The sequence below is a fragment of the Pygocentrus nattereri genome, chromosome 17 (assembly GCF_015220715.1).
Source record: "Pygocentrus nattereri isolate fPygNat1 chromosome 17, fPygNat1.pri, whole genome shotgun sequence".
Lineage (NCBI taxonomy): Eukaryota > Metazoa > Chordata > Actinopteri > Characiformes > Serrasalmidae > Pygocentrus > Pygocentrus nattereri.
Genome location: NC_051227.1, coordinates 38,241,158 through 38,257,347, shown reverse-complemented (window position 1 = coordinate 38,257,347; position 16,190 = coordinate 38,241,158). Strand labels below are relative to the sequence as shown.

Here is a 16,190-nt window from a genome sequence, read left to right as displayed (position 1 = left end):
TCCTCAGTTCCCAAACGCTTATTGAGTGTTAAAGGAAAGGTGATGTAACTCAGTGGGAAACACGCCCCTGTCCCAACTTCTCTGGAACGTGTTGCAGGCATCAAATTCAAAATGAGTGAATATTTGCAAATAACAAAGTTTGAACATTAAATATCTCGTCTTTGTAGTGTGTTCAATTGAAATCATCGTATTCTGATTTTATTTGTTTTACACAACGTCCCAACTTCACTGGAATTGGGGTTGTACATCAAAACACAGTAAGATAGAATCGTCTACTGTGTGAAGTAGATTCAGTTCTGCTAATTTGTTAAATAACTTTCTATCATATTATGTAAATAATAATAACCATCACAAAACTAATTAACATTACTGCAGATTATTAGCAAACATTGTACACACAACAAATTAGGTGTGGGTGTATCTGTGCCGGGCGGCACGGTGGCGTGGTGGGTAGCGCTGTCGCCTCACAGCAAGGAGGGCCTGGGTTCGATTCCCCGGCCGGGTGACCAGGGTCCTCTCTGTGTGGAGTTTGCATGTTCTCCCCGTGTCTGCGTGGGTTTCCTCCGGGTTCTCCGGTTTCCTCCCACAGTCCAAAGACATGCAGTCAGGCCAATTGGACATGCTAAACTGCCCCTAGGTGTGAGTGTGTGAGTGACTGTCTGTGTCTGTGTGTCTGCCCTGTGATGGACTGGCGACCTGTCCAGGGTGTATCCTGCCTTCCGCCCGAAGACTGCTGGGTTGGCTCCAGCTCCCCCCCGCGACCCTGACGGAGAAGCGGCTTAGAAAATGGATGGATGGATGGATGGATGGATGGATGGATGGATGGATGGATGGATGTATCTGTGCCTGCCTGGAAAACTCACATGCAAACTCATCCCCTTTAAAATATCTACCAAATCCAGCCGAACATCTGACCAGCGCTACTGCTAGCTTGCCAGAGGAACCCCCACTGTGTGTGTTTGTGATGAAAATCTGCCTGTATTCCTGGGATAAAATACAAAGGGGTTTTTTTTGCCGCTCGTCTCGAGGAGCCCTACAAGTCTCACGTTATCTCTCAAACCAAACGAATTACTCTCCACAGGACCCTCCCCCACCCAGGCAGGCGTGCTCTTGTATCATTGAATGTAGAAGATGTAGAGATTTCTTTTACAAATGACTAAAAACGCAGTGACTGGGATGAAATATCAGAATGAATTAGATTAGCCGTTTAGTTAATGTGTCAAGATTAGATTTGGTCCCGTCACTTGATCCGGAGAGAAAATAGAGACGGGGTGTCTTCGCCGTATGATTCTATTATATGATGCCTCTATATGTGACTCTCTGTTTTCACCACAAGGTGAACTGAGGCTGACAGATCATGTTTTATGTTTCTTACATGTAGAAAATTACAGCTATTCAAGCATCACAAGTACCTTCATATGTAAACCCCAAACAACATAAGTCCTCTACAGGAAATGAATACGGCGTTGTATCTGCTCGTTTTAGTGCATCCTTTCTATTCATTTGCTGAGTTTAACATGCTGGGAAAAATAAATAATAAATAAAAATGTGGCACAGGCCACTTTATTGATTTGTGTGTGTGTGTGTGTGTGTGTGTGTTTGTAGTGTAATTGGACTAGGGGTGTCTAGACTTTTGCACAAGACACTGTACATGTGTAAAAGGTTAAATGTGTCAATGAAACTAAACAGCAAAACCTTCAATCTGAACAAAGCAACAAACATTTCTCTCCTTATATTTTTATTTGAGAACTGCACAAGAAACGAACTTGATTTGATTGATTGATTGATTGATTGATTGATTGATTGTGTGGGTGTACATGGTGTATTTTTGAGTCTTACAATACAATACGTCACACATCCACTGATTATAGCACTTTCTCTGATATCCTTCTCTTCCTTTCATCTCCCGTCCTTCTCTCCTCTCCTCTGTGCTCGTTCCTTTCCGGTCACTGAGTGTAATAAATAGGCTTGTTTAACATAACAGCGTTCTCTCTGCTACAACCCGCTCTCACCTCCTCCTTTTCAGCGTGAAGGGGTGTGTGAGAGAGAGAGAATGTGTGTGGACATTTTTAAGTGTGTGTGTGTGTGTGTGTGTAGCTAGGAATGTTTTGTGTATGAAACATCCAGGTGTGAATTTGCCTTCGTTTATTAATATTTTCAACACCTTTCAATAGGAAACAGCTATTAAATAACTGGAGTTATTTTAAGCCCGTAATGTAGAAACCATGAACACATTCATCTTGAACCACGTGTTTATTTATTATTCATGTGTTCATGCCCACGTCTGATATTCAAATTTCCACTGGTTCGTATGTTCTCTCGCGTACGCAGATTTGATTCTGAATAAAAGTATGAAAATGACGCGTGATGAAAAATTGTGTTTTCTTCATTCTCCAAAAAAAGGCTACACCCCACTCACATTAGCAACCCTGGACCAGTCAAGTCATTTACAGGCCAAGCACTGTTTGTATAATAACAACTTCAATATTAAGGAATTATGAAACATTTTAAAGTGCTGAGATGCTCAAGCCTTGTCCCGCCCAGTTTGCCTCGCTCCACTGTAACTGCAGTGCTGTCATAACAATTCAGTGAAGGAAATGTACTATTAATCTGTCCATTAATAAAACATTACACATTCCAAACTAAAAGATATAGACACTAATGTTTACCTATATGCTCAAATTCAGTGTGTGCTGAAGTGAGCTGGATTACCCATTTAAAGCGGCAAGACCGACAAAATATTGCAACCGTATTGCTGCATGTTGCCGTCATGCCTAGCAACGTTTTGCTGAAGCCTTTGATGTGATGTGGTGAAAAACTGGACTGCGATGTTTTTGGACCAGAATTATTTACATTTTTCACACAAATGCTTTGATTCATCAAAAACACCCACAAAGCACTCAACTAGAACTGCGATTGGTCACAGTGCAAAATAAAAAGAAGGCTCATTTGCATAGATATCAATATTGCAAAAGCATTGTGCATGTAATTACAATTACCAAGCAATGTATTGTATTGTACTGTACATATATATTGGTAATAAGACATTTATGTCTTTCTGTGTGTGTGGCTATATGTAGACACACATGCAAAAAAAATGAATGCTGTTTAGATCATCAGCGCTGAGGGAAACGGTATCGACTGATCTTCGTGTAAAAGACCGTCTGCAACTTTACCCACAAGACGGCAACATTTAAAGCAATCAAAGGGAAGTTACCCCCTACTAAGTTACTTTGTTTTAAGATCATTAAAAGCGTGTATTTATTTATTTATATGTTTTTTTACGTATTTATTTATTTTGTTTGCATGTTCTGCCAGTTTTATTTTCTATATTATAGGTATTTTATCTCTGTCCTATTTGTATTTGTACTTGTGTTTATTATCACTGGTTTATTATATTGCTTTGAGAGAGACAAGGTTGGGTCTTTAGGGAAAAAGGGTGTAAATCAAACAGAGTTGTCTTATATTAGTTTATACTGTGCTATGTTGTCATTGTTGGATATTACAAAATAAAAAACAATGTTAAAAAAAGAGTGTGATGTTTGGCTTGCATAGATAGATAGATACTTTATTGATCCCGAAGGAAATTTAGGATGTGTGTGTATATACATTTTAGACTTATATAGGGCATATTATTATTGTGCTTTGTTTGTTTGTTTGTTTATTTATTTATTTTGTGATGACTGTTATGGCAAACATGCCAATCCAAGTTTTATCTACAAAAACATTACACTCTATATGTACCCTGCTCTTTGGTTGTCTCTGGTGCCATCATGAGGTGGCATTGTGCATTGCAGAAGGCCCGTCCTCTTAATTACACAGTCAAAAATAAGTTCAAACATCTTCTGGGAACACACTTCAACGTGGCAAATTGTAGTGCAACATTTGGTGGAAATATTTGTTGGAAAAATACACAGAATATAAAATGTGCTGTAACGTTTGGCAGTCCATATTTTAATGTTTTATGTTAAACACATCAAATAAACCGTAATTGTGCATGAAACTGTGAAAGTGTTCTCGGTAGAGGATGTATAACTTATTTTCACTTAGAAGATCAACAAAGCATATCACTCGACTGGGGTGCCCAAACTTTTGCATACAACTTCGTGATAGCTTTATAATAAATACCATTGAATAGCATTTAAGGCTCCAGTAGTCTCTAGAAATACCTAAGTTATTGCCCTAGGCACAGAAAAAAGGGCAAGTTAGCAGGATAATGAGAGGCCAGGCTGCGCGTACACAACAAACTTCACTGTAAATAATGTTTTCATTGTACCACAACTGCTCTGTTGCTCACCTGGTTTCATCCCAATGCTTTATGAGTCGTCTCTGTGCAAACACAGACAAAGGCAATATGAATTCATCTACTAGTTTCCTTACCTAGTAAATTAATAAAACTGTCTGATGACCATAAAGCGGGGATTTATGACTTTTCTATTTAGTCAGTTTTGTTTTATGGCTCTGGTGCGAGTCTTCTTAGTGTGCCTCCAGACTTTGATAACGTGTAGATATCAAAAACAAAATCATAAAAACGCTGATCAGGGCCGCTCGCCAGTCACTCTGAACAATGATCAAAATTCATAATATGCACGGTGTCAATATCTGCATATAAAAATGCGACAGCTTAATTTGGTTTGCGTTTATTGTGCCATTTGATTCCAATACACATACATGTTACCACACACAGGCTTTCCTGCAGAAATAACTGTGCATGAGCTCATGTTGCAATCAGTTTTGTTAGGCATGGCTTGTTTATAAAGTAGGCCTAATGTGCACCTGAATATTTAAAGATATAAATGACATCAGGCCTACAGGGTTTTTTTTTTTTTTAAGTTCTTCAGCAAATGACAGTGATTGTTTGCCGCAAACCTGCACAAGAAAGCAAACAAATCCCTCATACTGACTAACTGATGCAGCTCCATGCCTCAGAAATTAAGCAAATATTTTTTGGTGCATGATGTTATCAAGTAAATAACGATAAGAGGATTGAAGGCAGAAATAAAGTCTACTTGCTATCATAATGCACAAAGCAGTCATATACTGGGTCATGCAGTTAATTCGTAACCCAACATGCTTTTCAGTATTTCGGACATGCATTCAATACCTGAGCCAGTGAAGTCACCAAGAAGTCTATAATCTTACTCATGTGCTATAAACCACAGTACATTGGTTGATAATGTACAGTATTTTCAGTGTTATTGAAAAAAGCTTCTGTTATTGAAAAAGTTCTCCTGCATCCTACGTTAGTACATAAGCTACAATCAAAAAGTATGTACAGGAATATGGATGTGACATAAAATAAACTGTGAACATACAAAAAAGGTCATGAAATGATGAAAAGCAAATGACGTGACCTGTCACTCCACAGTACAGTGCTCTTTATAGTTACAGCATACAAAAGTAACAACAACTTCTTGTTATCTTGTCCAAAGTATTACTAAGCTGTACCACGCCCCACCCTTTAGCATGATCACAATAAATACATTTCAGAGCTAGCATATGCAGAGTAGCTGGTTGTTCCTCCTGTTTTGGTACAAACAGTTTCACTTGCACAGAGCAATGTAATATAAAGTAATGTAATATAAAACTCGACGGAATCATAACGGTTTATAGAATGCATAATCTCTTTAACGCTATTGTTAGAATAGAGTTGTTTCAGCTCTAGGCTATTATCACAGTGCTCCAAGACATTTAAAGTCCTTCGTTACATCGTATGGCCTGCTCTTCCAGTGCTTAAGCAGAAAGAAAAAAAATAAGGAACTGAATTCATGAGCTTCGCCGACTACTTGGAACATCAAAAGCATGCTGCCAGATCCTATTAGAAAGTCCTTGCAGAAAGAGCTGATCTTTTAATGCTGGTGGTGAGAACAGATTTAGGCACTGGAATCCTCTTTCAAGCGCTGACTTCGAGCCTTATAGACTTCAATTAGGAGGTCTTTGACGTACTGTATCTCTCTCTCTACGGACTCCGCTTTGTCTCGGAGCTCCCTGTTGCGCCCCTCCAAATCATGAAGCTCCTCCTCCAAGCAGTCCTGCTCCGCCCTCTTACGCTGACGATACCTGTTGTTGTTATGATGACAAAGGTGGTGCAGATCAGCATGATTGTGATTTTTTTTTTTGAGGACAACATCTCAACAACCTTTGGCTCCAAAGAATTTGCACTTTACTCACAAGCCACAGGACTCTAAGCTCTTGACATCAGCAACAATGCAGGCTTTTATAAAAGATTGCCTGTTAAAAAAGCCGAGAATGGATTCATAACCACTTCTTTACAAAGACTTGCCGGCTTGTGCTCCCTGGAGTGCAAGATCCCAATCTACACATTAAACATTTACTGTTTCCATGGCTTGACTAATCTGCATTCCTTTTCGAAAACATGCCGTCAAGACACAACACACCATACCTGTAAGCAGCCGTCTTGTTCTGGTCTCTTTTCTTCTGCTTGCGTTCTCCATGGTTTCTTTCCATCGAACCTACTTTGACGTCTGGCTTGAACACACATGAGTTGTCTCTTGGCCTGTGCATTGGTTTCTGTGCTGGAAACTCCAACGATCTGACACTGTCTCCAGACAGACATTCAAAGCTTTGATCTACAAGGCATTCATGGTGTGAGTAACCACTATTCAGGGAATCAACAGCCCCAGTTCTGACTGATTGGTCTACCTCATTCATAAAGCCGTGATATGGCTCTAAATTGGCAGTGATCTGATTGAAGTAACATTCAGCTACTTCTGAATGTTTGAATGCTGGGCTGCTTCCATTCTCACCGCAATGCATTACTGGCATTGCGGCACCCTCATGACCATGACCACCCATCTTCATTCCATGAACCTGACCTTCTCTCTTGTGGTGAGTGTCCACTGGTGCACCAGTATCGAAACCTTTCATCATCTCTGCTCTGTAAAAAACGTCATCCGTGAAACAGTTTTTTTCTTCTTCCTTTAGCAATATAGCACATTCTCTGACCTTCTTTGCACTGGCATGGCTCTTCCCAAAAAATTTGTCAACAGAGCACTGGTCAAAAGCCATCTCTGTGTAACCTGAATGAGTCCCTTTGAAAGTCCATGTTTCTTTCTCAAAGACTTCTACGTCTTTGCATCCATTTGATGCTATCCTTTGGCTACTGGAGTGGGTCCGAACATAGCTGTAAGGGGCAGGTCTAGACGTTTTTGGTCTGCCAATCGAGCCCCCACAGAAGCCTCTCAGGTCGAGCTCCCCTGTTGCTAGGGTAACAAGCCTGGGGTTCGTTTCGGATTGGTTTACATTGTACGAAGTACAGGGAAACTGGTAGTACGACTGAGCAGCCATGGCTTGTAAGCCTTTGTCACATTTTTGCCATTTCTCCACTTTCATCGGTGTCGATTCGAATAGGTAATAATCCTCAAGTTGAGCGAGTTCCTCTTTTAGGAGAGAGGTCATTACCTCCAAGTCGGAGGGCACCTGGACATCGTGCTCCAAGGGTGATGGTGGGATAGATGAACCAGGAGATGATTCAGTTGAGGTCGTGTGTGGGTAGATGTCAAAATTTTCCGTCATCCAATCTGTTAGGAAAAGAAAAACCACGTCAAGTGTAAAGTAAGGTAAAACCATTTCATCCACTCATTTATTCACTGCATGCATTCTGTCACGCTGAATGGTAAATCTACCGTTTTGGTAGAAAAGCATTTCATTCGCAAAGATAAAAACACACCACAAAAAAAAAAAAAAAAAGCCAATGGCTTTACTTACTGTACGCCATTAACACGTATACTGCAGTGCGGCTTCCACCGACAATCGGGTAAAATAAAAAAAAACATCTCGCTGCTTACCAATTAAGTCCTATGTCCGTGTTAACTCCTCCCCTCTTTTCTAGGATTGGCCGTCGTTAGCCAGTAGGAAAGAGAAAATTCTGAGGTCGACTGTGCAAATGAGGAGAATTTTCCTGAGAAGGATCTATGCCGCCTGGACGTTCACTGTTTCGGTTGAAATGCTGAATTGCGAACAATGCGTCAGAACATGAGAAATGCGTCACGCGGCACAACGATGAGAAAAGGTGAAACCTAAGAGACAGAAACAAAAAAAAAAGTGACATTTTTAAACCAAACTCAATCTGCACCCAAATGATAAAGTTTATGCATCGGTTCCTCCGATTTACTGCTATAAACCTGAGTCAAACTCTGAAATGCCCCATGACTGAACACCTGCACCTACACCTTTGCACTGTTCAGTCTCATCAGTGCTCACCTGAATCCAAACAGTCCTGGAGAAAGGTAAGCAGCAGCAAAGTCCAGTTTTTTTTTTTGGTTTGTTTTATTTTTTATTCTTTTTTTTTTTAATGATGAATTATACATAAACTCTTTCTAAACAGTCTAAATAACTCTCACGGTGAAGTTTGAACCCATTGTTAGCGAGTCCAGCAGGTCCACTCATCATTCATTCACTCATCCCCTTCATCTGCTCAACATCTGTGCCAAATCTGAATCTGAAGCCAGTCACATGGTCGCTGAGCTGCCAGTCGCCAGCTGAATAAACACGCACACAAACACGACAACACCCGAGAAAAATCAATGCAATCAGAAACTTGAGGGAAACTGTAGAGGAGGCAGTTAGTTCAATAAGTGGAGGTAGGAATGAACTCAGTCCACCTCCGTCGAAGGGTCTAACAACGTGGACCCGACTCGCTGCTGATGCTGAAAAGTGAAAACGATTATTTTACAAAATAAAAGTTCGTCTTTTACGCCTAAAAGCAAGACAAAGCGATCCCTGGGAAGAGCAGCCTGCGGAATGAAAGTTGACACTTACTCCATTTCGAAGGACTGAAGCGCGGTGTCAACGCAGAAAACTCCGACGGCGAAATGACGAGGTTCAGATTAGTGGAGCATCTCTTCCTCCGTCTTCGGTCACAACCATTTGATGTCGCAATGTGATCGGATCCGCAATAAAAACGTTTAGAAAAGTTTTTTGGGGACCGGGGAGCACAACGCCTCTTCAAACAGCAGCCTCGTCACACGCACTCGTATCCCTCCGCGGCGTCCTCCCTGTAGCGCACTCGCTCTAACGAGCCGCTATAAACGCCCGCCGGGCTTCTGCGCTTATCGCGGCCGTGCGCGTTCACGGCGCCACCCGTACAGGTCTTTAGACCAACGTTTACACGAACGGCCACGCGAGAAACGTTTCGGGGGCGTTTCTGATTTTTAAATTTTTTTTCGCCCTTTCTTTTTAAACTTGTTTTGCTTTTTGCGTGGATTTACTGTAAAGGAGGCACTTTCCACTAAATGATAGGGAAATTGTTGAGGAAAGTGACGCGCTCCACGAAAGCCGCGAGACTTTAAAAGGACTAGTTCGTCGCTAACGACGAGGAAGGACACTAGTTCTACATTTTGGAGCGGTACCTCTGGTTGCAGCCCTGTTGCATCAGATCTACTGGAGTCTTGCCCATGTTCAAACTTTGTTGCCACACATGTCCAGAGCCGGTTACAGCCCACGCTGTGGGGCTAATGAGTGTCACTCCGGGCAAAATTATTCTTTGGTCCGTAGCTTTTACTCCACATGACGTTTAAGACGTTTGCATTCCTCCTCTGACAGACAGCCCAGAGTGACGGGCAGGTTCCAGTGTGTGTGATGTGGGCAGTTGAGGGTGCTCTGGTTGCGTACTCACATTAAACTGCCAGACAGTTATTATTATTATTGTCCCACCAAACGAGGTCGTATGCGTCCTGTGTTGGGGGAACGTGCTGTCTGCAGTCGGTGAGGCGGTGGCAGCGCTTCATAGCGGGCTGATGAGTTCAGACTGAGAGCTGAGTGAAAGCTGAATTCCCCTTTGCTGCTCTAGTGCAAGTGAATTGTTGCCAAATGACTCAGAGCCTCATAGTTTCCCAGTTCATTCATTCATCTTATAATGAATAAATATATAATCCACTCTGGACTTTGCTGTCCCATTTCCAGATAAATGTCACTTATTCGTATTTATTACTTTAATATATCACTATAATGTCAGATCAAAACCTCGTATCTGCAAAAATGGTAGCTTTTTACAGGAGAAAGCAAAAAAAAACCAAAAAAACATACTTTATATTTCATGTAAGTCAATGGAACCAGCCCCCCCCCAACACCCCCCACCCCCAAGTAATTTTGGCCCATTTCTGTTGGTCCACTTATCATGAAGTTAACACGCTGTGTAAAGAGCAACAGATTCTCTCAATAACCCCCCAAAAAACGACAAAACAGAGATAGGAGGATTATTATATACATAGTTATTACAATTTTCAATTATTCTATGCTTATTATTAAAGTCCAAATGTTGTTCTCCTATTTAACATCCCTGCTAAAGACGACCTTTACACCCAGACAGTTTTGCTGTCTAATCTAAACTGGCTTAATGGTTGTTATTAAAGACCACTAGTTTCCTGCAGAGCACCCACCTTTAGATCCCTTTTAGAAACCGCCCGAATGGATTAGTCACAGAACACCTGTTAACCCGTATTGACCATGTGATGTAAATATTTAGACCCTGGGTTGTTAAAGAAATTTCCACTGGCTTGTAAATAAAGCATGCAACCTACAAACAAAGCACGACAGATGTTTATCTGCCAGCATGACTGATATTACTAATATTAATACTAATATTGCTCACTGTAGCCCTTTTTCAGGCATGCTTTAAAACGGGGGCGCATTTACAAAAACGCAACAGCATGAATTTCTCTCGTCAACAAATCACACAAATTGCATCTAATTGCTGAATGTAGAGTTTTGTGCCTTTTTCTGACATTCCTGTAGCATTAATAAGAGCAGCCTGTTGTAGCTGCGGTGTGATATCCAGCAGCACATAGCTGGTTTGCTGGTACATTGATAAAGGTTACACCATAATTTCATCACCAGCTCCCGAAGAATCCCGCTGCCATTAATGTTTTATATGCAACTCAGGGTAACATTACAAATGCACGTGTGGGCTGTGAGAACCGTCTGTTGCTAAGGTGGCAAGTGATCTCTTATCAGTTATATATAATCAATAGCCTGTCAGAATGCACTAAAGGAAGGGAATGGGAGAATTGTGAGCTGGAACGGGACATGAAGGTGTGCTGAAGGCTGCTGCGTTGTTTGGGTTCAAAGGGTATAAATGAGATTTGTAGCATCACCTTTCAGTCAGCGGCTCTTCCCCGCTCATCAGTGCATGGATTTCACTGGGGTACATGGTGAGTATTCAGTTAGAGAACTGACAACGTGTGAAAGTGGCTGTTTATATTAAACGGGAGATGAGAAAATATATATTGGGTCCTCACAAAGGCACAGTCAGTATCACAAACACAATGCCTGCTCAGGACGTAGTGGTGAGTGGATTCAGTTTGGTACAGCATTGTGGGCTCGTTTCTGTGCTCCTGCATTTGATACTAAAGTTTGAATAATTCTGTAGTGATGCAATCTGAGCTTGTCCACTGGAAGGACCCGTTTACAGACAAGTTGAAAGAGCTATGTGTGTGTGTGTGTGTGTGTGTGTGTTCACATGTCTGTAGTGTAGTCACATTGCACACTACGTGTCAACTTGTCATGACTGTCTTGCAGCATGCATTGCCGAGCATCTCATTTACTACATAGAGCAGGAGTGAGAGACTGAGGGTTGGAGACCAGCACAATTCGGTGATTTCCCAGCTGTAGTACAGCTAAACCTGGTAATTAGCTGATGAGTTGAATCGAGTGTGCTTGAGAAGAAAAATCACGGGAATCCGGCCCTCCAGAACTGAAGTTCCTGGCATAAACAATTCCCGTGGTTCTGGATGTAGAGTACTGAGCCTTAGGTGCCTAAATAAATTGTTTACAACCTGGTAATTAGAATAAATGCAAAGAAACAGTAGAATTGCAGTAAAACAACAGGAATTCCTTGTTTCAAAAGGCATTTATTATTATTCAGTAACTACAGGGACTTCAATACAAACTGGTTAAACTCTTCTTACGCTGTAAAAAATGGCTCATTAATTCAACCTAACAAAATATTTCATGTGGTGCCAAGTAAATTAACTAGTTTCATTCAACCTAAATAAACACTGAGTGAATGATTCTTTCAATCAAAGTCATTTTTTAGTTAAATTAGTTCAGTTGCTTGTTACTACATGAAGAATATTTTTAGGTTGATGAGTCGATTTTTACAGTGTAGGTTATATTTGGGGCAGTCGTTGGCTGGAGGTTAGGGATCTGGCCCTGTGACCAGAAGGTTGCCGGTTCGATCCCCAGAGCTGACAGCTCATGACTGAGGGGTCCTTGTGCAAGACACCTAACCCCCAACTGCTCCCCGGGCGCCGTGGATAGGGCTGCCCACCGCTCCGGGCAAGTGTGCTCACTGCCCCCTAGTGTGTGTGTTCACTAGTGTGTATGTGGTGTTTCACTTCATGGATGGGTTAAATGTAGAGGTGGAATTTCCCCAGTTGTGGGATCAAAAAAGTATCACTTATCACTTAGAAGTGTGTAATATAACTTAGGCCCCATCAGTGGGCCCTGGCTAATTAAGGGGTTAAAGACAACAGGTTCGGTTCAGTAGCTCTCCTCACCCCCACCCATGGCCCATATGATGGTAAATTGAATTAGCCTCACTTTTTTAGCTCAGTTTGATGTGCTATGAACACATTGTTGAAGTTCCACTCCAGTCCACGTGATTCCTGCATGGAAATTAAGCAGCAAAAACAGCCCAATTTAAATGAGTTGTTTTTGTGATGTCATACATTCGCTTGTTCAGCCTACACCATTTTATCTCCGCCCATTCACACGGAAGCTATAAGAACCCACACGGTTAGATTGAATTATGACTGTCCTAACATTAAACCACACACACATCTTAAATGGACATCAAGGAAAAGAGAGAAGTACAAGAAAAATATAGGGTATGGACCCTTTAAATTTCATTGATTTAATTTAATAAAGTTTTGATGAGTTGCACCAGGTACTGCATGATAACTACAAGTAATAGCGGGCTGTTACAAGGAGAGGTTTAGAAATAGTTAAACTAATACACTGACATACATAAACTCAATACTTTTTGGATTAATATCAGTTATTGGTTCTTATTGTTAGTGAAATTAGTGTTTTCCTACACAAACACTTTAAACAGCATTTTATCAGATGCCTAAAGCTTTTAAACAGTGCTATATATGCCCATGACATCAAATCTAGGACACATGTATAGTATTGTTGTCACGATAGGCCCCTCCCAGTCCTGTCCATGTGCGTTTGTTTTGGTTTTCTAGTCCTGCCCCCTTGTTTCATGACTCCACCCCTAATTATTCTCACCTGTGTTTCCACCTGTGTCTTGTGAACCCTCGTTAGCCCTCTTGTATTTAAGCCCTGTGTTTTCATTAGTTTTGTGCTGGTCTTTGTTTGATTTGTACTGTTTGATGCTTCTGTTGGACGTTCTGCGTAAGCCTGTTTGATTGGCCTGTTGGAAGTGTTTGGATGTACTGTTCGTCATGTCTGTCCCTCAGTCTCTCCATGTTGGCCATCTGACTTTGGACCGTTATGACCCTGATTTTGGACTTGCCCTTAATAAAATCTCACTTATCTCTGCATATGCGTCCACCTCCTCGCTCCCCATTACAATTGTATGGTGATTGACTGAATACAGAGGCACAAACGTTTCATCTTATGTTGAATAGATGCACAATTCCAAGATTGGAATCAGCAGATTTTTGCTCCGAACACGAGATCAGTAGTCGGGCATGTGCTGCTTCTTCATCTGTACCAAAATGTTGTAGCATCATTATGCCTGACTCATTGTGCTGAACAGCCAGGCGCCTCTTACTTTCATTTGAGCTCTTTATTTGATTCATCTTATTTAAACAGGCAACTGATTTCTCGTCTTTAAAGAACAGTGTTGGGTTTAAAAAAAGGCTAAAAGCTGTAAAGAAATCTAAATTTGTCATGAAAATTAATGATCAGTGCAGCCCTAATATAAACCTCATAGCAGATGCCTTTTCAAGTGTGTATAGTAGAACTATATTATGAATGCTCCTGTTAGTAAATGGATTTAAGGTTTTAAGATTAATTGACCAGAATGCTTATAAACACAGTGTCAGACATCTATCTGCATGATAAATATATTACAAAAATCAGATGTATTTTCAGTAGATGTGATGTGGAGTAACTGTTTCCGCAGGGCATCTGGAAACTCTTTGTAATTAATAATGAGTGACTGTTAACATTTATTAGGATGTCTGTGTGCGGTACAGTTTTTGGTTTGCTGTAATGAGGTTCCCTGTGGTGAATCCCACAAGTACAGCAGAGGGAATTTAAACAAGATTCATTCTTTAGAATCATGCAATCATCATTTTCAAACACTTTAAATACTATATTTCAAAGCTTATGCAGGTAAAAAAAATATGAAATATGTTGAAAAGGCATAACATACAATCTGCAGTACAGTGCAAACGTTTTAGGCACCTGAGAAATCTGGAAAATTAAAAAAAAAAAAAGAAAACTGGAATTAAAAAGCTGTTTATGTGGGCAGAACCTGATCAGAAAACCACTGATATTAGAATAAATTCAATAAATCTGTGTGATAGCTGGGAGCATCCAGGGGAAAACTAGCTCAAGATATCAACTACTCTTTTTTACATAATAAATTCTAGTTACTTTTTGCGTTTATGCACATTTGAATGACATATGATGCTTTTACAAACATACACACGCATATTGCTCTGATAAATGGTTTTAAACATTGTGCTCAGGCGCCAAGAAGTGTTGCACAGTCCTGTATATTAACGATTTATGGGCATTTATCATAAATTTAAACAGCCCATACATTTGAAAACTCACTTGTGTTTTCATATTTAGATATAAAGCTGAAAAAATATTCCGTTAGGAATTTCTATCACAAATATCAAAGCATTTATATACGTGTACCTGGCCATTCATCCTACAGCGGTTTAGCCCCGCCCATTCCCATTGAAGTTACAAGCAGTGTTGCAGCTTGGACAGCTTTATGAATGAGGCCCAATACAGGACAGCCAACCACGGCAGTCTTAAAGTCACAGAATCAGAGCAGTAAGAACAGCCTGTTTAATTCTAAGAGATAAGTGAGCCATGTGTATGTGTGTATGCTGTAAAAGTGAATTATGACTGTTTTTGGTATATAAAACCACACAAATGTCATAAGTGGAGTTCGGGGGAAAGGACAATGGAACATGGGCCCTTTTAATGAACGGTCACTTTATAGTTTGAGAAGCTTTCCACTGAGATAAAAGCCTGTTAACTCTGGTGTTGGAATTTTCCATTCTGGTCCTCATTGATAATGACCTCTCAGGGCTAATCTCCCATCTCCAAACGGCTAATTCTCTCTCCTCACCTCCTGAGTGAACAGCGGCGCGGGGTGAGCATACTAGAGCACGAGCTGGAGTTGCATCATCCTGGTGGGTGCTAGACAGTGGTGGTGCCTGAAGCGTGCATTTCATCCATTATATGTAAAGCGCTTGTGTGTCTAGAAAACCGTTACAGAGGCAGTGAGTCACTGTATCTGTGACCGCACACACGGAATGGGAATGGAATGGAAAAAAGGAAATGTTTGAAATCAATTCGGTGAATACATTGATTTGCACCAGCTACTGTTCCAACCTGTGTTTGGATTACTCGTCAGTTCCAGGAGCGCTTGAATAGTGTGGCATGTCTGGCTTTGTGGATCCATAATTTCTCATGTATATCAGAGGGATTTTGTGTAAACAAAAGAAACAAGCACCAAAATAAATCTGGGAGAGATATGTGCCTGTTTGTTTGGTTATGGGTGCAGCGTGTCATGTGTGGTCTAATTGCTTTTGCTGATTTTACCAAAATTTTACATTATTAAGTCACTGAAATGTAAACGAAGTAATTCTAAGGGGTTTAGTGTGAAATGCTCCGTTCTAGAGAAACTTACCAGATCAGAGTTGTTCACAGTGGTTGTGATGGGAACCAGACATCAAAAGTGTTTAATGCTTCTAAAAGGTTACTTTAATCACACTAAACAATTATGAATACACTACATGATGCCTAAGACACTTTTTTTATACATTTATGGCCTAAAATGTACTTTTAAAAGGTGTTATAAGGCAGAATACCGCCCAAGGAAAAGTGTAGTTTCACTGATTGCTCGCACGCGGTCACTCAGGTTTGTGGACGGTGGAGTGGAGGGATGCCAGACTGTTTCAGAGTGCTGCCGTGTCTGTGTGTCCTTCTGGTTCTCTCCTGTTAGTTAAGCT

General features: G+C 40.9%; 1 protein-coding gene across 2 annotated transcripts; it reads right to left on the bottom strand.

The window, feature by feature from the left end:
* Nucleotides 1–4,624: 4,624 nt before the first annotated feature.
* On the bottom strand, nucleotides 4,625–9,010 carry atf5b (activating transcription factor 5b). 2 transcript variants are annotated; one of them, XM_037546888.1, is made up of 4 exons: nucleotides 8,782–9,010; nucleotides 7,729–8,039; nucleotides 6,404–7,541; nucleotides 4,625–6,060 (listed from the first exon to the last, which is right to left on the bottom strand). In XM_037546888.1, exons 2-4 carry the CDS (start codon nucleotides 7,736–7,738, stop codon nucleotides 5,874–5,876), a joined length of 1,335 nt encoding a protein of 444 aa, XP_037402785.1. In that variant the 5' UTR covers nucleotides 7,739–8,039; nucleotides 8,782–9,010; the 3' UTR covers nucleotides 4,625–5,873. The 2 variants fall into 2 exon arrangements, with proteins under 2 accessions (XP_037402785.1, XP_017566509.1); XM_017711020.2 differs by having other exon boundaries at nucleotides 7,809–8,039; nucleotides 8,782–9,009.
* Nucleotides 9,011–16,190: the final 7,180 nt, after the last annotated feature.